Here is a 24,402-nt window from a genome sequence, read left to right on the forward strand (position 1 = left end):
GCTAAATCACTCGACTTTACTGATCTTTTTTTTTTGTAGTTCTTGCTTAAATGTTACTGGCGCTAATGACAGCGTTTCTGTTTTCAAGTCAGCTCAATTAAATAAGCCTGACTGAAACGTTCAGATCAGTTTGTTTTAATGGTATTTTTGGATGCTCTGTAAAAAGGGTAGGGAATAGAAAAGGTCTCCAGCTGGGCTAACGCTGAGGTAGAGAGAAGAAGGACCAGTGTGTGGGGGTGGCTTACCTTGCAGAACAATGCCTTCACGTCACGTTCCACAGAGACATAGCTCCAAATAATCCGGGTTCAAATCAGGCTGGTCCAGTGTGAGCGGAAATGAACGAACTGGAGCGTTTGAGAATGGTAGAAGAGTACCGAGTGCATCGCTGTGCTGGTGTGGCTGCTTCGGATTTCTCATGCTTTCAGATCTAACATCACTGTCCCAGCAGCAGACTACATTCAAACTAGATCGGATATACGTTTTAAACGGGAATTCCTTAGAAAAGGGACTGGCAACAAATATAGCTTCACCCTTATTAGGAGCTTCTGTTCCCTTGCATGCCGTACCCTAACCTGTACTCCAAAGGGGGTGTATCACACCAGGTAACCTGTCATGGCGGCCACGTATTGAATCTCCCAAATCAACAAAGGTCAGGCAGCAAAATTCAGAATCGTGATTAAGAAAGCGATAGTGTGTGTGTGTGTGTGTGTGTGCCAGTGTGTGTGTGTGTGCGTGTGTGTGTGTGTCTGTGCGTGTGTGTCTGTGCGTGAATGTGCGTGTGTGTGTGTGTTGTTTCTGGTATCAAGTATAAAGGAGTCTTTGAACAGAACAGGGAGGCAGAAACTGAGACCTTTAATGGAGGTGCATTGTGGTTTCACATCTGAGAGAAAGGAGACTTAGAAAGACTTTTATTCAGGCTTTTATTCACTGCACACTCTTGAGGACAGATCCACCGAAAATACTGAGAGGCGCTTTGTAATTGCGAGGTTGCTAGGAGTAAGGTGCATCTCACATATCTGTGGTGCTACTTGGTAAGGGTCCTATAATGGGCTTGTATTGTAGCCTCTTTTCTTTATCAGAGATTAAAGCACTGTATGCGTGCGTCTCTCTCTTCCTGCCTACCTGCCTGTCTCCCTGCCTGTCTGCCTGCCTGCCTGTCTGTCTCTGCCTGCCTGCCTGTCTCTGCCTGCCTGCCTTCCTGTCTGTCTGTCTCTGCCTGCCTGCCTGCATGCCTTCCTGTCTGTCTGTCTCTGCCTGCCTGCCTGTATGTCTGTCTGCCTGACTGCCTGCCTGTCTGTCTGTCTGCCTGCCTGCCTGCCTGTATGTCTGCCTGCCTGTCTGTCTGTCTGTCCCTGCCTGCCTGAGAGATGTGTAGAATGAGAATATCCAGCTAGTGCAGCACACCGAGTGTAGAATAAGAGAAAGGAAGGTCGGATTGTACTGTATGCTAAACTAACACCAATGCATATTTTCTTTCTAATTGCAGAATAACTATTTTTGGGACCGGGGCTAAGTGGTTGTCTGTACTGGAGGAAAGGAACCTGAAACCAGGTAAGAGACAGCAGAATCTGTTTCAGACCCTTGCCATGCATTCAGACCTTTCACCCAGAAATTGGGATTTGGTGTCTCACTGAAAAGTGAATCCAGTTCAGACCCTTCTCTTTTTGTAAGCCTGCATGTTTGTTGGCAGTGGGTGCAGCCTGTTTGAAAACTGAATCTGTAAAGCACTTTTTTGAAAATTCATAAATCTGGATTTGCTAGACCACTTCATGTAAAACTTTTGCTTCACTTTTTATTGTTGGTGCTGCTTTGCTTCGTATTGCAGTTTAGCAGGGCTCAGTGCGTCTGTGATCCGTTTTGACAGTCTGTATTTGTTCTCTTTGTAGCTGAAACCCATAACCTGCACACACTCCACACCATCCTGTCCACTGGCTCTCCCCTCAAACCTCAGAGCTACGAATACGTCTACAAAGACATCAAGAGTAACATCCTGCTGGGGTCCATCTCAGGTAGGCAGACACGCACACACACACACACACGCACACACACCATACCGTACCTGTTTCATTCGTATACAAGCCCAGCTTTAGAGACAGAACCAGCTGGCTCTAAACAGTGCGCTAATGAAAGAGCAAATTAAATAAAAACCAATCCAGCTATCGATTGACATTCCGAATAGACACTGGAAGTGAGTTCCAAAGTGAACGAGCTTAAGAACTAAATGTCCTCGCAATGCCCTAGTCTTTGAATTGCTGTTATTGGCAGATCTCTGAGTACGGGCTAGATTTGTGAGGCAGGAGCAACACCATGGATAGCCTTGGAAGTGAAGGGCAATGTTCTAAAAGATACCATTAAAAAGTTAATGGTATCTTTATCCCTGAAATCTTCGCATATTCTGGTAAAATTCCTGTGCTAATTATCCAAGCGGCGTAAAACACACCGACTGAGTAAACGTTAACAGTTTTCTGCACGTCTCGTAACCCAGCCGTGATTAAGCATGCCTCAAATTGAATGTGAACAGTAATAACAAACAGTGGCGCGGGGTGTTATTAATTCCACAAGGCAGACCTGGGGATTAAAGGATCTGCATTCAAAAGGGAAGGATATTAATCAGATGATCAGGAGATGGGGGTGAGCAGTGTTGTGCAGGGCAACTGAGGTTCAATCCAGAATACATTACTGCGCTGTGTTAGCAGCCACAGCACAAGCTGAATCCTCTTTACAAACCCGAACGAAGACAGCATGACGTGTAAACTATGTGGAGTAGCTGAACTCAGTCACTGAGTCGACCTGCAGACAGTAATACTCTTGCCATCTGTTTGTACAGTGTGAAGATCTGCTTACAGTCTCCATGCATTAGACTTCAAAACCCATAACCTTGTTAAAAAAAAAAGAAAAAGAAATGAAAAATACTTTTTAGCTAAAAAAAAATAATAAAATAAAGACGCCCACCATGCTCTTTCTCCAAACAGCACGTCCTCGAGTAATCAGGGGTGCAAGTCTGTGTTTTCGGAATTGGTTTTGGCTCAGCCGATTATCCTTTCAGATCCTTACAAGCAGAACTGCAGTCTAACACAGCCCTTTCTGGAGTGCTTCACTGAACATGTGTGTCTCTCTGACAGTATGTGTGAGGCTCTTCACTGTGTTTAAAAGCTTAATCCCAGGTTTGGTCTTTGGCCAGTTAAGATCAATTCAGTAGAAACCTGTCTCAAAGTTCAGCAGCCTCTTGCAAGTTTAAAGGGAGATAGCTTGAATCAGTACTGTAACTTTGCAAATATTTTTCAAACGCTCATTTGCAGCCATGCACAGACTCCGTTTACAGTTCCTGTAGATTTCTGAACCGTCAAAGCAGGTCAACATAAACAAGTCAGGATTAATGTGCGAGAAGAACCACTGAAATGCATGCAAGATTCAAAACTCTGATTTCATTGGCAAAATAAATCTGATTTAAATGAAGCACTTCTGCACTCCAGCTGCTTGCAATGGCAGGAGTTATTATACTTAGTATTGGCAGGCAGCCATCGTCAAAATATTCCATCGAAAACGGGCTACAGCTTGTCACTCTAAGTGCAGGGTACTTAGGGTTTCCCCAGTCAGTTTACATGCAGAGTTTGGAAGTGTCCATTAGAGGGCGCGCACGGCACGTAATTGACACAAAGATGTATTTGTGTTTCTGCACGGTTCAGGGGCACTAATAAATGCATGACGTGGAATAGAATCAATAAACCCAAACGCTGTATAGCTAAACAGCACAGAACACATGGAGCACAATTCACATGCCGATCCACACATACTTTTGTGCTTTGAAGGTTTTTTTTTTTTTTTTTTCTTGAAACGAGACAGAAACTCCTTACTCCATTAGACAGACAGGCCATCAGCGTTGCAAAATCAAAGGGACAATTCACCTAGAATCCATTTAGCTGCCCTTTATAATGCATTTGTAAGAACCTACAGTGAAAAAACTGTACAGCAATATATTTAAACTAGAAAGATGTGGGTTAAACAAGCCTCATGTTGAATCATCACAAAGCATCTCTCTCATTGTCGGATCGAGAGCAGGAGTATGGCTGCAGGACGATGTAATTTATCCACTTGGGAGGAGAGACTCATTTTACATCAGGTCTCTGGAGGTTATATACCATGTATACCTATTTATATACAGCTGCAGACAAAGCAGAAATTAGGCTGTCCTTTTTTTAGAGCGTGCTAATAATAAGGACAAACCTGTAGGCTTTGTTAAATAAATGTAGACTCTCCTCTGACTTGTTTTTGCGTCCTCTGTCATGCAGCAGTAGTTGACGTCCTTTCAGTATAAAGCATGCAGTCTCGTCCGGCTCTTGCATTAATCAGTGACTCTGTGTAGCAGCCGGGCTAATTCCCCAGTCATGCGCAATGTGGAATAATCAATGGATGGGTTTTATCTGTGCAGTTATGCGCTGGCGAACGTCAAAGGCCCTGTGCAGTCTAGACCTAGCGGATTGCATTGCATGTGTGACATTTGAAATGGGAGGAAATGCAGACTGACCTCCGATCCCTTTGAGATGGATTACAGAAGCACTTGAATTTAAAGCAGGTGCTCAGTACACAGTGCACCACTTTGCAAACTTTTAGCTGATGCAGAGAAGTGTTAAAGTATCTAGAATTCACATCAGTATTGGTCATATATTATATTATATTATATTATATTATAGGTCTAATGTATAGTTGTAATGTATAGTTGTTTCAAATGGCTGTAGGTTATTTATAGCAATCGTTTCTACTTTATAAATGCTGCTCATCAAGCGTTCACTTTTATAACTGATCATTGTTGCACAGCCTGCATTCCCCGATTCTCCGTGTGTAGACATGCATGGGACTTCACATAGTATCCAAAAGGGGTGTCCTTTTACTGCGGGTTACTTTCTGTGCCTGTGGTATGCAGGTTAAAGGTGCAGCTTGCAAATGAACCGCTTTTCCTCCTGTTTTTAAGGTGGAACAGATATTGTTTCCTGTTTCATGGGGCAGAACTTTACAATTCCCGTGCACAAAGGAGAAATCCAAGCCAGGAATCTGGGAATGGCGGTGGAAGCCTGGGACGATGAAGGTACAGTAAAGGCGCTATATTAGGAGTAGCAATTACCCTTTAGTGTGATGCAAGCCTTTGAGAAGCTTGCTTTAGGAACCTGTTTGTAATCCAGCTTTAAAACAAAAATGAAATGTGTTTCCAACCGCAGGACTTGGGCTGTGCCTCCTAGCACTTAAACATAATAAGAGAATAAGTGAGGTGGCAGCTGAAGTGCACAGAGCCGATCAAGACAGTTTATAGGGTTACCCAAGTGTATTTGCACATTTTGCTCTGCTGTTCCCAGTGACTCCCCGTGCTTGCCTGTGCTTTTCCATGCTTTTTCGTAACGTGTCTGTGTGTTCTCCTGCATGTTCTTTGCAAACAGGGAAGCCCGTGTGGGGAGAAAGTGGAGAGCTGGTATGTCAGAAGCCCATTCCTTGCCAGCCAACCCACTTTTGGAATGACGAGAATGGAAGCAAGTACCACAAAGCCTACTTCTCCACCTTCCCAGGTACAGTAACTCCTTTTCTGTTCACTCTACTTGCGGTCTTTTCCTCTTGAAATGCAAGCTCACAGCCGAGAGGCAGGAGGCAAGGCCAGGGCACGACCTTCTATCGCCACTTCCCTGGGAACAGAGGGCAGTAAATACCAGAGCAGCAGAGTGACCCAGACTGCTAAGCCAGCATGGGATCAGTGCTTTAATAAAGTCTGTCTTTGCCAGAAGTTCTTGTCTTGTAGACAGCGACCGTAACCTCACACTGACCTCAGCACCCTGTCAGGTCAGAGCTGCTCACTGTTCTCTGTTCTTTTAGGTGTTTGGGCCCATGGGGACTACTGCAAAATCAACCCTCAGACAGGAGGCCTTGTGATGCTGGGGAGAAGGTGAGATTTGGGTGCCTGCATTGTCACAGCTTTACCGTCGAGCAGTGGCACTCCTCTCAAGACCCTTTTCAAATGAGCTCCTTGATTTTATTTCTTAAACCTGCAGCTGCAGCTTAAATGAAGGGCTTGAATCCACGAGTAAGTTATCTATCTCCGTGGTGTTTGCATACAGTTTCACGTCTGTAACCTCTTCAGTAACACCGTAAAAACATTTTGTTGAATTCATTTGTCTAGCTTACTGTGGGAGACATTTGTAGCCTGTGATGTGTCTGTGTGTGTGATTTAACCTCTTCTATTACCTGTGAACTTGTGGCCTTTAATTGTCAAGGGTCTCGCAGGTTAAATATCTGACATGCAAGGATGACAGTCTGTGTGTTTAGTGTTTAGTTTACAGAAAAGGGCTGATACCAGACATGAGATTGACTGCATGATTTCTCTCATTGGTAATCAAGGGGTCAAGTTTGGTTAATTATGGCACCTCTGTCTGTAACATGTCAATGTTTTCTTTAATTATCCCCTGTGCTTATTTTTCCAGTGATGGTACTCTGAACCCCAATGGTGTAAGATTTGGGAGCTCTGAAATCTACAACATTGGTAAGACTCCAATCCCAATCCGACTGACTGTCAGTCTGCCTATTCACACCATGCTTCACATCCACTTCAGCTTTTATTTAGATTCCACTGCAGTGGAACAGATTCTGACAGAGAATATCCGTCTCCTTGTCTGTCTCCAGTGGAAGCTTTCGAGGAAGTGTCCGACAGTCTCTGTGTCCCCCAGTACAACAAAGACGGGGAGGAGAGAGTGATCCTCTTTCTAAAGATGGCACCCAAGCAAATCTTCGGGCCGGAGCTGGTGAAGAAGATTCGAGACGCCATCCGGGTGGCACTGTCGGCACGTCACATCCCCGCACTCATCCTGGAGACCAAAGACATTCCGGTAAGAGCATTGGGAACTGCGAGAGACGATTATCCAGCTTGTGGATCTGAATCTATCGCTCCTTACTTCAGAGATTCCATTTTATTCTCATAATTAATCAAACATCACTCCCTTTATTACCTGCTTTGACCCTGCTTTACTATTCCAGTACTGCAATAAAGGAACAGCTCTAACGTGTATTAAAAATAAATTAATGTTCAATAACATTCTGGAAAAAGTGCCAAACCCAAATGATGTCTAAGTAATGCATTGCAAATTAGTTTAGTTCTCTTGAAATATTTAAGCTAACGGTGCTTTTAAGTTGGAGATGCATGCAATCCATTACCAAGATATTTAGCGATGACTACAATTTTTTTTAAATTTAATTATTCATAACTAGTGTGGGTGGGTGAGTGGTTGACCCCAAATAAAATGCGTGCAGTTGGAAAGCAGATCTATAGCAGAAATAGACGTCCCCATTGAATTCCATGACTGTTACTTAGGCATTATACTAAACAGCAGTATCTATTACTGTTTCTAATGATAAAACAAGAGCAAGCATGACAATTTTACTAACCCTGCTTTTAGTTGAAGAATACTGTCAACCCAGATCAAGGCATACTGAGCCATGTTTCTGATGCAGCAGTTGGTAAGTGCTTGAAGATGAACGTGCTTTGTGAACGGATCAATTGAGGAGATTGGGCTCCTTTTCTATGTTACTTTATTTTCATTAGCTCTGGTAGTTTTTAAACAGAGCTCCATGTGTTTGATTAATACCCTGGTCTCCTGTGATTTATCATGGTTAAAGCCTCCAGATTATGTTATGAATAGGAAGATGGGGACATGTGTTTTTCCTCGTGGGGTGTAAGCATGCAGTTCTAATTAAAACAGCATTTCAGTACCAGACAGGGCTCCATTAACCCCTTCATGCTGCTGGAACTTCAGCTTGTTACAGAGGCAGCCCATCTAAGATCTCTGTAGCTGCAGCTTTAAAAGGATTCAGCTTCCCGTACTGAGAAACACGGAAGAGTGCAGCATGTTTCAAAACAGTGCACCAACAATGCATGTTTCTGCGAATGAACTCAAACCACAGTTTGCCGCGTTCTCTTCGTAGATATTTAATGGGGCTGAATTGGCATGGCACTCTCCCCCTGGGGATGTGGGGGGGGGTCTAATCTAAAAGCACAGAATCAAGTCTTTTTTTGAAATGTTCCTAGATTCAGTAGGAGAGAATGGTGTGCTAACACAAGGGACGAGCCTTGAACATTTTAAACTTTGTTTGTACCCATGAAGTGCTGAAACAGCAAGACCTGCTTCGCCATTAAGCCAGCCTAATATGCAGCAGCAGCACCAAGTATATTTCACTTTCCGCAGAAAGCAATTCGTCTATATATCTAAATCACGCACTCCTCGGGGGCTCCAGCTTCATATCGACCATATTGACCTTGTGAGAGGAGTCTGAAGAAAACAAGAAGAGCTCTTTTTTATTTTTTAAATCGCAGTGAGAATTCTGCACGCTAAATGTACTTGTTTCGTGTGTCTCTTGACAGTCGCAGCTGTTATGAGGTTACAGGGCGACATGCTTCGTGAAGTTAGCTCCGTATCTCAAAAAAAAAAAAAAGTCTTTCTGCTTTCTGTTCAATAGCAGGCTGCTAAAGAAATAACTCGAGATCCAGACACCACATCTAATACTACAGGGAGAAGGGAGAAAAACACATCAACAGTTTGAGAGCACTGGCAATTAATTTGGCACGCTTCCGTCTGTATTCATAACTAGCGCATGTTACAGAATCTGCCAGTGGAACCAGAGTCTACTCTGATCAGCTCTAAAGATTATTAGCAGTTGAACACTTGGGAGCCAAGCCAGATGACTCTTCATGTTCCAGACTGCACTAAATCTGAGAGTGTTCTGATGGGGTGGGAGGAGCCAGGCAGGCAGGTGCACATTGCACCCTCCCCAAATAAACAACTTGCAGCGCACTGATTAAAACAACTGAAAAAGCACTGCTGAGCCATTTCTGCTTGAGCATAATGTGAGCTGCAGCATGTAAATAGCGCTTGCAATGAGCAATCCCATTTCTCAATCCCTTTCTCGTCTGTATCCGTGCAGAGTCCAGTGTGAAACGGGAGCGCTAACGCACGGATTGGTACCATTAGGAGAGGTCAAAGGACGTCCGTTCCTCTCCTGCCTGAGCGTGTCTGGCGATGTGCAGCTCCCAGGTGTACCCTATTCAGACCCTGGATTGTTGATTTACAGAAAGCTGCGACAGCATCCAAGCATCTTTCTGATCTCTCCTAATGATGATAAAGTCCATCGTGTGGAAAATCCATCATATTTATCCAAATGAACGTGTGTGGGTGACGTTCTCCAAGCTCTGTGCTGCAGCTGGTCATTATGAAGGGAGCAAACACCACATTACATTTCTGAAACGACTACAAGCCCCGAAATTGTTGGATCGTAGGGACTGGGGTATTAGGGTGAGGTTGTGTCACCATTGCCTATCCAATCAACTGCACCTCTTTTAAAAGGTCTATGCGCTTCAGGTGAGAGGCAATTGGCCACTACATCCCCTCGCTATAGTTGAATAATAATGGATGTTTGTGTTCTTGCTTTCAGTACACGATAAGTGGGAAGAAGGTGGAAGTCGCAGTCAAGCAAATCATCGCTGGAAAAGAAGTTACCCAGCGTGGTGCATTTTCCAACCCCGGCTCACTGGACCTGTACAAGAATCTCCCAGAGCTGCAGAACTTCTAAAGACAGCCGCCTGGAACAGAATATAAGAGATGAAGGGGGGTCGCTCGGGGGGGAGGGGGGAGGGGGGGTGAAGCAGAGTCTCATTTCAGCGACCGTGGCATCGCTTGTGTCCTGTAGTGAGGAATCACTAAAGATACCTTTCTGTGAAGGTAGACGTGGTTTTGTCTGATACCATGGTAATAAGTCACGACGCATACTGGACTGCTTTTCACAGGGTTCCATTTTACCAAAATGTTTTGAACAGCTCAGCTGTCGATGTGTTTGGTTCTTTTCCACCCGAGCCCCAGTCGAAAGCAGACCTGTGCACCACATGTAATTCTACTCTCTACTCGCCCTGGGAGCCGTGTCTGTTCCTGCAGGTAGAGAGATTCGAAGCAAAGGCCATTCGTGCAGCTAAGCCACTGTTTGAATTTGACGGGGGCAGTTTGAGGGTTTGTTTGAGAAAAGCGTCCATGACTTCAGATCCTCCTGTGTGGACGCTAGGTGAGGCACACAAAGCCACAGTGGGGGTACATCTCAGCAGGGCTGTTTTTGCCTTTTCACATATGGGTAGTTTCTAAACTAACCCAACTGAGTTCACTTGGAAACAAACTCTGGAGGAAAAGAACTTGGTTCCAAAACAAAAAAAACCCTGAAAACGATTAAAGACTCAACCTGGTCTTTGACTACCCCATGTCTGCTTCAGAACGCACGTGTATTTATATATATATATATATATATATATATATATATATATATATATATATATATATATATATATATATATATATATATATACACAGTATATATACACAGTACATTTACTGTATATATATATATATATATATATTGGTAACTTTTGTCTGGAAAAGGGAGATACGATGCTATAGCTATAATAAAGGCATTCATTTTGTTGTCCTTTTAACATACCAAGAAACTGTATTTGTACACTGATTATTTTGCCCAGGTTGCACAGCAAAGTTTTGTGTCCATTCCCAGACCGTCAGAGAAGCCATTGTGTTGTACAGTTTAGTGAATGTTAAGTGTTAAAATTGCAATCTTATGTGCTCATGTTGGTTGTGTGACTTTAAGCTGTGATAAGTGTATTAGTCATCATTTCTTTCTTTTTATTTTTTTAAATCTTTAATAAATTGGTTCTTTTTAATGCAAAGGTGATGGGTTATGAACACTAAGTAACTGCCTGTACTTTTAGCAAGCCAATAGATTCCTAATTTGAGTATGCCGTTGCATTACGCTACAATTGAAAAAGCAGAAATAGCTGTGTTGGCCTCCTCCTGAGCTTAGTACTGCCCTGCTTGTAAATCCTGTATTTATTAGTACATGTAAATCAGAAAATAGTCAGAAGTGCTTAGTTCCTTCGTTAAGCTGTGAATTCACTGTCCTCACTGGAGGCTTATAGTGGGTATGCAAAGGGTTAAACAAGTCTTGCTGATGTACCTTTAAGACCACTGGACACAGTATTGATCCACTTCTGTCCTCTACATGCTGTACTAGAGCCAGTCCGGTGAAACTAGCCTCTTATGATAGGTGTGCTTGTGTTACACTGACTTTTAATTCAGAGGTCCCTGTTGTTGCCTCTAACTTGCTAAGCAGTCCAAGTAGTTTGACCGTGTGTCTTTGATTCCTGATTCCAGATTAACCTTGTGACACTTATACGACATGGTGTAGTTAGCAGAGGTGAAAGGTCACACTGTCACATGATTCCACTTGAACAGGGAACAGTGGGCACCTAACACTTGCTTATTTTGATGCAAGTGTGTAGGCAAAGGTACATTTTCAGCTGAATTTATCAAGGAAACCCGTTCAAATTGATTATTTACTGGCTTCATACCCTTAAAACCTGCATGTCAGCTCTGCACAGCTATCGTATGTTCATGCCTTGTGATTGTGCTGCGTTTGTCAGGGTCCTGTCATAGTGTTCTACAGCGTAGCAGCTTCTGCATGTGGAGGTGCCAGGGCATGTGTGGAGCATCGATCCCTTCTGCTCAATTCCATCCTTCTACACCAGAGCGCTATGAATCGGGTGCACACAGGTAATGGTGTTCAATGTCTACATTATTTTTCATTTATTGTTGAGCATCCAAAGTAATGTTTGTTTTAAACTGGTCATTTTTATTACAATTGTTACTGGTTATTTTTTTGTACTTGTTTCAATTTAAAGTAAAAACCTAAACGTCACTGTTGTACATGACACTTCTCAAGAGTGGAAGTTCATGAGTCTAAATAAATGTACATATGCTAGATACCTGTTTACAGAGGCAATAAAGTGATTACAACCTCTTGATTCTGGTGAGTTCGGGTATTTAGCTAATTTAAATACGGCAGATAAAGGATGAGTCCGTGTTCTAATCACCGCCCCAGTGATCCGAATTCACCACGCTGATGGAACATGATCTATTTAACACTGATGCAGTACTCCTGTTAATGTAGTAAGCTTGATCTCCAGTGACTCTCGGTTTCCAAAGCTCTGTTTCCTAAATGACATTTAGATGTAGGTACCAGTTCTGTGACATGAACAGTTTGATTTCCCTGATGAAGGCTGCTTGGCTGAAACGCTGCCAAGTGTTTCACTTTGTTCTTTTTATATAAATAATAATATTATTATTTGTTTATTTAGCAGACACCTTCATCCAAGGCGACTTACAGAGACTAGGGTGTGTGAACTATGCATCAGCTGCAGAGTCACTTACAATTACGTCTCACCTGAAAGATGGAGCACAAGGAGGTTAAGTGACTTGCTCAGGGTCACACAATGAGTCAGTGGCTGAGGTGGGATTTGAACCAGGGACCTCCTGGTTACAAGCCCTTTTCTTTAACCACTGGACCACACAACCTCCTAATAAAGAATGGACATTTGATCTACAATTGCCTTCAATAAAATAGACCTTGATAAACTTGCTCCTTAGCAACCAAGCTCTTATTCTGCCCTGTTAAAAATAATAATAATAATAATAATTTGGTCTTATAAAATATTGCAAGAAAATCATATAGATGGGTATAAAAATAATGATGTCTGTATAAAAGAGCCCTGCCTGTGTACCTGTGTAAATATCTTGTGATGGCAGAGTTACTATTGTCCCACTGAAATGCTTTGAGTGTTCTCGGGAGTAAGACACAAAGAGAATGCAGAGCATTGTAAAGAGCTTGGAAAGTAACATTCACCTCTAGCTGGGAGTGCATGCATTGTAAAGATAAGAGAGAATAGGAAGACTGGAACAGTGACTCTACCCTGTCATTATGGGTCTACGAAACCTCATTACAACCATTTTAACCATAGCCCTAGCACTTCAATGTGAGGCATTGATAGTGCTAGGGGACACTGGGTCGCAATGCACTCTTCTCAGTTCCACTCCTATTAAATACATTTGTCGAATGTATCTGTTATAATACATGAAGTCTACAGGAAGCTGGGTCAAGGCAAGACATTAAAAGATGTTTTTTTTAATAGTGTTTTTTTTTTATTACAGCACCATTAATAAAATCATGGACATTTTGTGAGCCGTTGTATTAATGGGGGAACTTTGACAACCAGCTTGCTTCAAAATCAAGTACTTTTTAATATTTCTTTTTTATGGGTTAGCAATGGCATTTTTTTTTTTTTCTGGGGCATTTTAGTGCGTTATTGATAAAAAAAAATAAAATAAAATAAAACGAAAGATTAAACCATAAAAATTGATCTGCAATTCCCAGCCAGTCACAACCTCATCTCCAACAACATAATCAATCACACCTGATTAAACCTAGCCCTTGTGTATTTTAAGGAGGCTCTGGGTTATAAAGTGTTAATTAGACACTCTGCTATACCTTTCAGGACACCAAAACCATAAGCAGACCACAGCGACTGGAAATGGTAACACACGGGCTATGGAGCAAATATTACAGTGGAGTGGCAGCAGTGATGGTGAATCATTGCAGCTGCCATTGGCTGTTACTATTGATCTTTAATTCATACCTGTTGCATTGCCTTCAAAAAAGATTTATCCAGATGGAGTCACTGATGAATGTAACTATGTAGGAATGAACTCCCTTTTCGCGCCCAGCCTCCGCCCTGTTCTGTGTTCTCCATCTAATCTTCCCCAGTCCTTCATTGGGTACAGTAGCTTTTTACAAGCTAAGCAGCGCTGTGAGAAGCTCTCTGCTTTACCGCACTCCCTTCCCCGTAGCGGTGCTCAGAAACAGATTGACAGGTATAAAAAGACAGATTGCATCTCTGCTGCCCAACCCTGAATTGATTTACTATCCTATTAATGCAAGTTATAGCTTCTGAGAGATAGGAATATAGAGAGTAGCATATTGATGAGTTATTGATTTTTTTTTTTCTTTTAATGGGGCCTGTCCTATCACAGTGTCCAAGTTCATTTTTTCTACCCATGCAAATGATGGCGCGGAAGGCTCAGCCAGTCCGTGTGCTCTTGAGATACACAGCGGACGCAGTATAAGTGTAAAACATTCATCACTGGGGTCTTTGCTGCAGCATTGAATGGCAGCTTATAAAACATGAAGGCAGATCACTCTCTTCATCTATTTTTCAATTGGCAGCAAAGTGTATACATCATTCCACCAACCACTTCAGTTGTTTGTTTTTTTAAGATACACATTCTACACCGTACTCTACATGATTATAGACTGAGGGCATTGCTTATACTTTATCCTGGATACAGTCGCTTTGATATCTTTAAAGCAGCTCAGCTGCATCCCAGAATAAACCCCAACCTTATCTACTGAAGAGGAACTGTCAATCTCGCAAACAGATTGTGAGATCTGGACTTCCTTCAGAGTGCTATTAGCTGCAGTACCAGAAGACGTTTTCAAGCATGCAATCTCTTGTCTTTCGTGCAGGCTTATTTTACGAGAATGAATGCAGATTTGTTTTTTGATTATTAAACGCAACACAGCAGATTACATGTGGCTCTTGCTTCCTGGTTCCCGATGGTCTGTATTCAAGGTTCCGGGGTTCCGATAGTCTGTATTCAAGGTTCCGGGGTTCCGATGGTCTGTGTCCAAGATTCCGGGGTTCCGGTGGTCTGTGTCCAAGGTTCCAGGGTTCCGATGGTCCGTGTCCAAAGGTTCCGGGGTTCCGGGGAGCAGGGAGTGATTAATTAGCAGGAATTTATCTCATTGCAAATATCCTGGAAAAAGCAGCACAAGAAGGGGGGCTTTGATAATGCTGCTCATGTTCATAAGATGCAGGGAAATGGGTTTCAAAGCAAACCTTGGTTAACACTTCTTTTAATTGTAGCAAAATGCAAATGACACCAATTAGATCTCACTGTTAACAAACCATGTTCACACCCCCACCCCACCCCCACAGTGACACAAAGAACTCAGCCAAGTTACTTGAGAACAATTATCGTTTCTGCAGAGACGCGCTTTCTTGCAGCCCCATCAGCAAGATTTGTTTTTTTTTAACACTGATTCTTTTCAACAGTTTGCTCTTTTAACAGTTGCAAATTTATACGGAAGCATGCCGTATTCTGTAAAATATTTATCCAGACGACCTGGATAAGGGTGTCTGCTAAGAAATAAATAATTTGAAATAAATAATTTATCACGCACATCAAATATTTTGAATATTTGAGTTGAAGGTGGAAGAAGCTTCAGGCAGAGAATTAGTGAACCCTCCTCTGCAGGCATGACCAAATACAAAGTGCATGATCCACTGTGGCTACAGCAAAACCCTACAGAGCAAACAGTTAAACCCACTGCGGAGGCGATAGTTACTGTAATGAGCCGGAACACGTGGAACGTCCTCCCTGTCTGGCTAGAGGACATGTGATGCTTTTTTAAATGATACAAAACAAAAAAACAGCATGATACGAAAGAGGCAGCATTCACTTCAGAGGAGCTGGACTGCCAGCACTTTCATTGAAACACGTATGAACAATTTCATTTAGTGTTTCGTTTCTGCAAACCCACAGTGGGGCATCTGAGAAATTGAAATATGACTCGTGAGCAGACCTTTGCAAAAAAAAAAAAAGAAGAGAGAACTCTTGCTATTGTCCCTGGGATTATTTAGTACAAAATACTTAATTGCTTAACCTTGATAACTGGAAGAAAGGGACTGCCTTCAGTACTTGGATAAAATATATTGCTAGTCAAAGTATTGATTTTCCTAATTTAATCTTAATGTCCTTTAAAGAGGTGTATTTTTAGAACGGCTCCTTTTAGCAGATACGATGTATAGAGCATTGTCACGGCCTGGCTGATTGGATGCTCTCGATGTCCTTGATACAATTATATTGATCACACAGGGCCTTGGCTACTGACAGATACAAGGGGAAGCAGCTTTACACAGCGTGGGGAAGCTTTCATTACTCTTAGTATTTATTTGTTTTATTTGTATTGTTCTGCACTGTTGTACTTTCCTAACTGCTGTCATATTGTGATTGCATAATCTATGTGGGATTATTCAAACTAGACCTGCTAAAATCTTTTTCTATTAAAAGTGGATGGCATGCTCTTTGCTCTTTTCTTTGCTCTGTTGAGGTGTTGCTTGGTGTTGTATGCTAAAAAAAAACCCCATCATCTTTTCATTAAGATTTGCTCCAAGAAATTAAGATGGCTGTAGCTAAAGAAATCTGTCGCACAGCAGGGGGCTGAAGAGAGAATTGTAGCACCGACTAAACCATTGCTGTAAATAATCAAGCCTTCTGAAGAGCTTTTTAAATGATCTCTTTTAACATGCTTTTTAATGCCCGTGTTATTTTTGGGTGATTTTTCTTTTTTTTTTTCTTCAGCTGATACCTGGTTACTAGGCAATTAATGATATTCCCTCCTGATTAAAATTCAGAGAGATTTGCCACATTGCTGTGTCTCTGTGTATGATCTGCTCTCTTCCTAATCTCGGCAACATTTTACTATCAGGTTTGCTCATGCACCTGGGCGATGTTTCCCAATTCTGCAGTTTCACGTTTGAATAATATTCAATACAGTACATGGATTTATGCAGATCTCAAAACTAAGATATTGTGTGTGTGTGTGTGTGTGTGTGTGTGTGTTGGACAAAAACTGTGTCTACCCCTTCTGTTACGCTCCCCTGTTTCTGTGATATCTCTGTAGTCACAGCAATTTAACACCTGTATCACAGTATAAACTAAACTTTAATAAGGATCTTAGCATGCAGTGCCACATCGCCCCCTATTGACTGAAATGTACTGTGTTGCTCTATATCGGTAGGCCCATCTATGTTATAGGGCATTACAGTCTATCATTGTTTCATGAGATGTTTTGCGTACGAGGCATTGCTAATCACGGCATAAAAAAAAAGACTAGTAATCAGTACAGCACCTGGCTGCAAATCTGTCATGTTTAAAACATCCTAAACTGCAAAGCATGCAACTTGTTTTGAATATCTAGATCAATGTAATGCAGAGCGAGAGAGAGAGAGAGACTCATTTATTATCATCTGCAGGTAGAGTAAGTGGTGTGTTTTAATGTGTGACACATATACACTTTCAATCTTATGCATTTTCATTACTTTTTCTCCATGAAAACGTTACTGATTTTCAATATCCACTGTTTATTGTCACTGAGTTATACATACAATAATCCAATGCTGTGTGATTACCTCAAATAATCTAATACATTCAGATCCAAATGTCACAGTGTCAGCAGGGCAAGCTCCAGATATCATATTTGAGATGTACCTCCTTTAATGTATTCTTGAGTTTGACATTCAGCAGCTGCAGAGGGTCCTTTTAGAGTGCTCTAAACCAAATATTGGTACTGCATGAATAAAATAGCTCATACCTGATCACAATACGTCTGTCTCCTTCCGTCAGTCTTTCAAAAGCTTTTAAAGATGGATAGGAATTACAGCACATTGTCAGCAAAACAACTCCTCAGTACAGGGTTTTACAATCAGTGCTAAATGGAAATAGGACTGAGTAATTGGTGATTAACCCAGATATCGCAAAGAAGCAGATCATTGTAGATAAGGGTAATGTGCTCCAGCACTATTTAAGTACGAGTCATTAAAAACAAGGCTGCTTTTATGAAGATAGTAATGCAAAAAATCTTCACAAGGCACTATATCATTAGTGGAATCTGTGGCCCATCTGTAGGACAAGTGCAACCACCAATACACTGCAGTACCATGAAAATCCCCATTCAGAATGAAGCATTAAGTTGTAGTGCTCCACATCAGATTTACAAAGCATGAAACATGAAGTCATGGAAACGCTTTCATGTTTTATGTGGTATTTCTTACCGTTGCGTGTCTTACATCCACTAAGGGCAGTGTTGCAGGGGGACAGGAGAATGATTACACTCTGGTGTACCGGCTGTACTCAGAGATTAGGCATAGGTTGAGAACTCAAAACACCGGGGTGCTTTACACGCTCACCAGGATGAGAAATACAAGCGAAACAAGAACAGGAATACATGTGTTAAGAGAAGTGACTGGCACCTAGGTGGTCTTTAAGACCCTCCTACAATACAGTGTGTGATTCCTACGCTACACAGACTGAAGGGGTGTTTACACTGAGAATCAGCTGCCGTCTCCCAACACAATTTGACTCTCTTCACACGCTCCACAAGGCCTGTGAAGGCAGAACGAGAAATCCAAGACCCTCGCACACCCTCCATAAGAAGCCCACCACTGATTAAAGGGAAGTTTCTAATCAAACCTGACAGCGCTGTGGCATTGTAATTACTGAATGCCAGAGGGACCCTTTTCACCCTCTCCATTGTGCTGTAGGCTTCTTTGCATCTAAATTGAAATTTCACTTCAAAGGAGGGCTGAGCGCACATGAATTTGGATCCACTTCAAAGCCAGGACCTTATTTAACTCAAACATGTCTATCTGTTAAAAAAAGAAATTCACTTTTAAAGTGTACTTTTTAAACTTTTTCTCTCGTATGACTTGAATGCTTAATGTTTTCTTTTCCTCTAAATGGGTTGTTCTCTCTCTCTCTCTCTCACTCTGCCTCTCTCTCTCTCTGCCTCTCTCTCTCTGTGTGTCACGCAGACTGTAGCAGTTTATTATTTTTCAGGGCAATACACTGAATATAACACATTGCAGGACAAGTAAATGATGGAATGGTGAATCACGATCTCAGTGGAAACAACAGCAGAGTGATGGAGAACCCATGTAATGCAAAATTAAACAGAAGAAACCATCCACTGAAAAACAGACAATGTTAACCAACTTTGGCTACACCTGCAACTACACAGAGCAGTAACTTGAGTGGAAAAAACAATTGGACATTCTAAATTTAAAAAAACAATTGTGTTAAGCTAGCATGCTTTCTGAAGATGCAGATGATCTCCTTCTGAGGCAGTGGTACTCAACTCTGACCCTCGAGATCCATACCAGTCCTGGTCTTTATTCCAAGCAGGTCCTAAATTAGTTAATTGTCCCTTAACAGCTTCAGTTAACTACATTAGATCATGCTTGGAGTAAAAACCTGGACTGGATTTGATCTCGAGGACCGATGTAGTCCTACTACAACTTTGTGACAGAAAAACAATAACAGCAAAGCAATTGGGATTGTGTCTTGAATAATCTTATCCCAGCACAGACTCAAAGATTGACAATTTCACTGAAATGTGAGACTTGCGATTGCAAGAAATGAATATATATGTAATTCCCTTCTCATCTATGGAATGCTCAAGGCGGTAATAACAGAGTGACCACATGCTAGCAGGTTCAATTATTAAGCTAACAGCACTTCATATAATAGGCTTGAAATACATCCCCTGCTGTCTGGAATGCATCAATAGCAAATGGGTTCACTTTTAGATGGACTGGACAGTTTACTAAGCAGCTGACATCTTGGAAGCCATTTGCCTTAATTGTCTTCCCTTTAATTGCAACTTTTATTAATGCAGTATTTTTCTGCCTGCAGTGCTTTGTAACATAGCTTTCCATCTTTAACTATTGATTCGTACAGCCACGTGGGGAATCAATTCAGCATTCTTTTCAGTTTAATTTTTTTAAAAAAAAACTTTATCCAAAATAACAGCCATCATTTAAAAAAAAAAAAGAAAAATTCCACAAGGGTTAATGTCCCGCAAGCCTTCTTATGAAAACCACACGCATAAACAAAGGCTCCTGAGCCTGAAATCTTTGGGAAATGAAACAAAAGGTGTTCTCCGATTAAAGCTTCCTCTTTGTAGCTCTCAGACTGTAAAAGAGTCGGTCTCTGGCATTTTACAGATGGATACAAACGCAATTGTAAGTGACGCTTATGCTGTGTTTAAGGGGAATGATTGTGAGACGGTTGCACTCAGTCCCCAGTGAGTTGAAGCAGTAGAGTGTGAAATGGTATAGTCCATTATTAATTCCCCTGTACCCCTCCCCAGTACAACAGCCTCCACTGGCTTTATTTCTAGCAGTGTTAATAAGAATTCTTTAGCTGTGTTGCATGGTGAGTAAAGGCCCTTTAGGTGCAGTAGCTGAGGGCGTGCACAATGCCAGCCCTCGAGCCCCGAAGCCCTCCTGCTCTGTGCCCTATCTGTACCCTAAATCACTGAACTGAACCAACTGTGCTAGCTTGCAGGTCTTGTACAGTTCATTACTTCATGATACCCCTGAGTCTGTGCACCCCTGCAGCAGACAGGAAGGTAACACTTTACAGGTCTCTAATTACTGTGTGTATTTACATAGTAGTTACTTAGTAAATACATGTGTACCTACACACAGTTACAATGTTATTGTGCAGAGTTTCAATGTACTTCATGTGTAAATCTTTTTGCATGATATATGTAAGTACACAATTGTGTCAGAAAAGGGTTAGGGTAATATTGTACAAAAAGGAAAGGAACATTGAAACTCTGCACAATAACATTGTAATTGTGTGTAAGTACACATGTATTTATTAACTGCTATGTAAATACACAGTAATTAGAGACACTTCATGGAAAGTGTTACTGAATGGAATAATACTGTACTGCACCCCCTCACACACACACTCCTCCCCTAGGAGGATTAAAGCATATCTCCAGAATAATATTGACTTGATTTTTTGCTGGGTAACAAAGTCATTAGAGACTGCTAGTGACCTTGCCTGTGGGTAAACAGGAGTTTCTCAGGCTGCATTGGTATGAAGTTGGTTTTCAAAGTAATTAGGTGAAGAGGGGCTTCTGCAAAACCGCATCAACAGTGTGCTTAAGTCCAGGCAATTAAAACTAAGAGAAAGAAAACGAAGGATATGCCACGGTACCAGGATGCAGCCTTTTACCTTCTGCACTGCTGTAATTTAAATAATTCAATATCCCGAATGAAGGTGAAGAATCAATTGCCACTTTACCTACCCCCAGGAGCTCGAGAGCGGCTGTCAGTGACCTACCGGCCCCTGGGGGACCAGGGCCAGCCCTGCAGGTGTCCCCCGGTTGCCATCAGGGTCCGCTGAAGCATGGGACAGAGAAACTGATTTGGCCTCCTTTATCTGTGATTATATGAGCCTGCACACCACATGACTGTGTCTTTAACAGGGATGCCCTACGGGGGCTGTGGCTAGCACTCCTTTAACACAAATAAAATACAAATAATTACAATGCAAAAGACAGAGAATTGTACAGATCACGCACAAGTAAGAAATCAAAGTCTGAAGTCAAGTCTTACAGGCTAGATTACTGCAGGTACAGTCGGGTGCTTTATATTAGCCACATGGCTGGACACCTAGCTTAATGCCAAAGACTGATCTGCAAATCCTGTTTATGTAAGACACCTCACCTCCTAGCAGCATCAGCTTCCCATAATCCCTCACAGCTAACCCAGGAGTGCCAGTCACGAGGAGAGATTCACACTCAGAGTTTCCTGGAAGCGCTGATTTAGAAAGGATGGATGCCCAAGGTCACTGAGTCGTTCACCTGAGCTGGCTGGCTAGTTCTGCGCTCAGCAACTTTATAAAAGAGGAGGAAAAATGTATTTAGAATTAAATGAACTTCCTAGTCAAGCGTAAACCACCCAAAACTCTGAATTACTGCTGTAACAAAATCTGAGATACTAACACCAGCAAACCAGAATGCATTATTCGATTAGCTAAGCTTTGTGAGCTGTGGAGTCGATTATCACCTGGTCAGGAACATGTTTGGATTTGCAAACACCTCCGAATAAATAACCAAATAGGAATCATAACCAACGCTGGTGATAAAAAAAAAAAAAAAAATTACATATATATACATATATAGATAATGAACAAAACAACAGTAGTTAGAATAAACATACACAGATCACATGCAAATACTGCATATAACAAAAACCCAAGGTTGTCTTCATTTAACTGTACAAACACCAAGCCGTGTAAAGAGCATATAGGCTGAGTCAAACCTGACCTTTTAGTTGGAGCTAAATTGTGAGTTGCCGGCAGTATTAATGAGGATGTATATTTATGCTGAACAATCCTGAATTGCAGGAAGGATCTGAAAGAGCAGTTCATAGCCACGTTCTCAGCACACCATTAGCACTGACATTCATTTACAATGAGGTGAAGACATGAGTGCAACTACATAGCGTTAATTACTTATCAGATCCCTGTGCTTGATGTTTTACAGGGGCATGAGTACCTTGTGTAATAGAGATTTGACTGGGGTCAGGTAATGGAAGTTGAGATTCTGAATCCCTCTCTCTGTGTCCGTGTTCTATAAAGAGTGACCTGGTGAAGGCACAGCCGCGTGGCGTGCAGGGTGAGTCATGCAGTCAGGTAATGGAAGTTGAGATTCTGAAGCCCTCTCTCTGTGTCCCTGTTCTATAAAGAGTGACCTGGTGAAGGCACGGCCGCGTGGCGTGTAGGGTGAGCCATGCAGTCAGGAGTTTCAGGTGTGTGAAGAGGATGGTCTTCGCTGGGGATTCCGCAGGGAGCCTTGTTTTTATTCGAGGTAATAAAGTCCTTGTTTTGCTGGTCTGCTTGCGGCTGTGTGTGGTGCCGACGGGAGGAAAGAGGAAAAGAGCTGCCACCTTCTTATCATTTCATCTCCTCCCATGACCACACACAACCGCAAGCAGAGCAGCAAAACAAGGACTTGTTTCATTACCTCCAATCTCCAGAAAAAGAGCTAACTAAGTCTTAAAGGCTCTGCATTACAGACAATCAAACATTCAAAATCCAAAACGGTATAGACAATGTCAACCCGGGGGACTTCTTTGACTTGAAAAAAGAAAAAAGGACCAGGGGTCATAAATGGAGATTAGATAAAGGGGCATTCAGAACTGAAAATAGGAGGCACTTTTTTACACAGAGAATTGTGAGGGTCTGGAACCAACTCCCCAGTAATGTTGTTGAAGCTAACACCCTGGGATCCTTCAAGAAGCTGCTTGATGAGATTCTGGGATCAATAAGCTACTAACAACCAAACGAGCAAGATGGGCTGAATGGCCTCCTCTGGTTTGTAAACTTTCTTATGTTCTTATGTTCTTACAATCCTTCTGGTCTGGATGGATTTCAAGCCATTTTTTTCTCGTAGTGAAAGGTTTAGGATTATTTACTGACATTGCCAAGCCTTAGTACAGCTAGAAAGAGAATTTGATTGAGTTCCAGTCCCAAATCCCTGCTAAATGCAGGCTAGAAAACTATTACAGAACCCCTGGCTACATGCCTGGATGCAGCAATGAAATATACAATCTGTTACTATTGAAGAAGGTTTCATTAAAAGTCGACCGACACAGAATATTGAAAGCATGGAATGGATCAGGGTTGAAGAACTAGGAATAAAACTCAAATCTCAGTACTCTGCTGGGTACACGGGGGATCAAACTCAGTCAGGAAAAGCAATGACACCTGTTTTGGCAGAAGCTATTTACTGGTAAAGTAAATCATAAAAATCTGGAAGCATTCCAAGAAAAACCAGCGCTTTGATATGATATTTATAGTGATCTTGACAGGAGGTCACTGTATAACCTTGTTATCTTTGGTGATTGCATCGAGAAGGCTTCAGAAATACTGTAACGCAAAATATGGAACTTTATTTTCTCGTGAGAAACAAACCAAAAAAAAAAAAGGTCTTATTCTAGAGATAGTTATTGTGCTGTATTAACATAAACTTCCAATGAAAAACCACTTCCATCCAGGTCTCAGATGTATTTCCTTCCAGCAGTATTGTAAACATTTTAAATGGTCCTGGTGGAGCTGTTGAGATGCAGGAGATGCAAAATATCTCAACATAAACACACTCATAAAAGCTGTGGGAGAATCAATAGAGGAGCTCATATTAATGATTCAAAAGCTTTGCTCATGGAATCCGACTCCAGGTAATGAAGACCTCACGGGTGCAATTTAATATTTCAAACACATAAAGAAGACACGTCTTCATTTTAATATCAGCGACTTTTTGATTATGTGCCTTCCCTTAGCTTTTCTGAATGCTTTGTTGCAAAAACAATATTGGGTTTTAAATGTACTTTGATAACAGTTGCACAGGCTCCAGTCTTGAAGCAGCGTGTTGTAAACCAGTGAACTCAGAGATACGGCTGGTCATTTAATAAGCAGAGCTGCATGTGGAGTGAAAATGTACGTCTGTCTTAACTACCCAGAAAAAAAAAAACAACTAAAATATTACCTAGATCCATTAGACTGCAGCAAATAGTTACTCTTCATTTTGAATCATTATTTAAATCAAAAGAAATGAGTGCTTAATTGTTTCCATTAGTAAAGCCCTGCAGTTGAGAATCACGTTCTAAAGTAATACCTATATGATTGCTACATACTGAGTTCTAAAGCGGAATTGAAGAGATTGGCCGGCTGTGTTACTTTGCAGAAAAACAAAAAGCAATTATAGGAACTTTCATGACATGATCAATAATAGAAAAGGTCAGTCTTGGAAGTGGGTTTAGTGAAAGGAGTCTCTGTGTTTCTGCATGCCTCA

The 24,402-nt window shown here is 41.8% G+C and overlaps 1 protein-coding gene across 1 annotated transcript in view; it reads left to right on the plus strand.

The window, feature by feature from the left end:
- The window catches only part of LOC117963065 (acetoacetyl-CoA synthetase-like), a 29,141-nt gene extending 17,260 nt beyond the window's left edge, over positions 1-11,881 (plus strand). The window contains exons 11-18 of the mRNA XM_059032784.1: positions 1,487-1,551; positions 1,887-2,009; positions 4,970-5,083; positions 5,430-5,555; positions 5,857-5,926; positions 6,462-6,520; positions 6,661-6,863; positions 9,460-11,881. Coding sequence (XP_058888767.1) covers positions 1,487-1,551; positions 1,887-2,009; positions 4,970-5,083; positions 5,430-5,555; positions 5,857-5,926; positions 6,462-6,520; positions 6,661-6,863; positions 9,460-9,597 — 898 coding nt within the window. The 3' untranslated portion in view covers positions 9,598-11,881. The remainder of the gene's footprint in view (positions 1-1,486; positions 1,552-1,886; positions 2,010-4,969; positions 5,084-5,429; positions 5,556-5,856; positions 5,927-6,461; positions 6,521-6,660; positions 6,864-9,459) is intronic.
- Positions 11,882-24,402: the final 12,521 nt, after the last annotated feature.

The sequence above is a fragment of the Acipenser ruthenus genome, chromosome 11 (assembly GCF_902713425.1).
Source record: "Acipenser ruthenus chromosome 11, fAciRut3.2 maternal haplotype, whole genome shotgun sequence".
Taxonomy (NCBI): Eukaryota; Metazoa; Chordata; class Actinopteri; order Acipenseriformes; family Acipenseridae; genus Acipenser; species Acipenser ruthenus.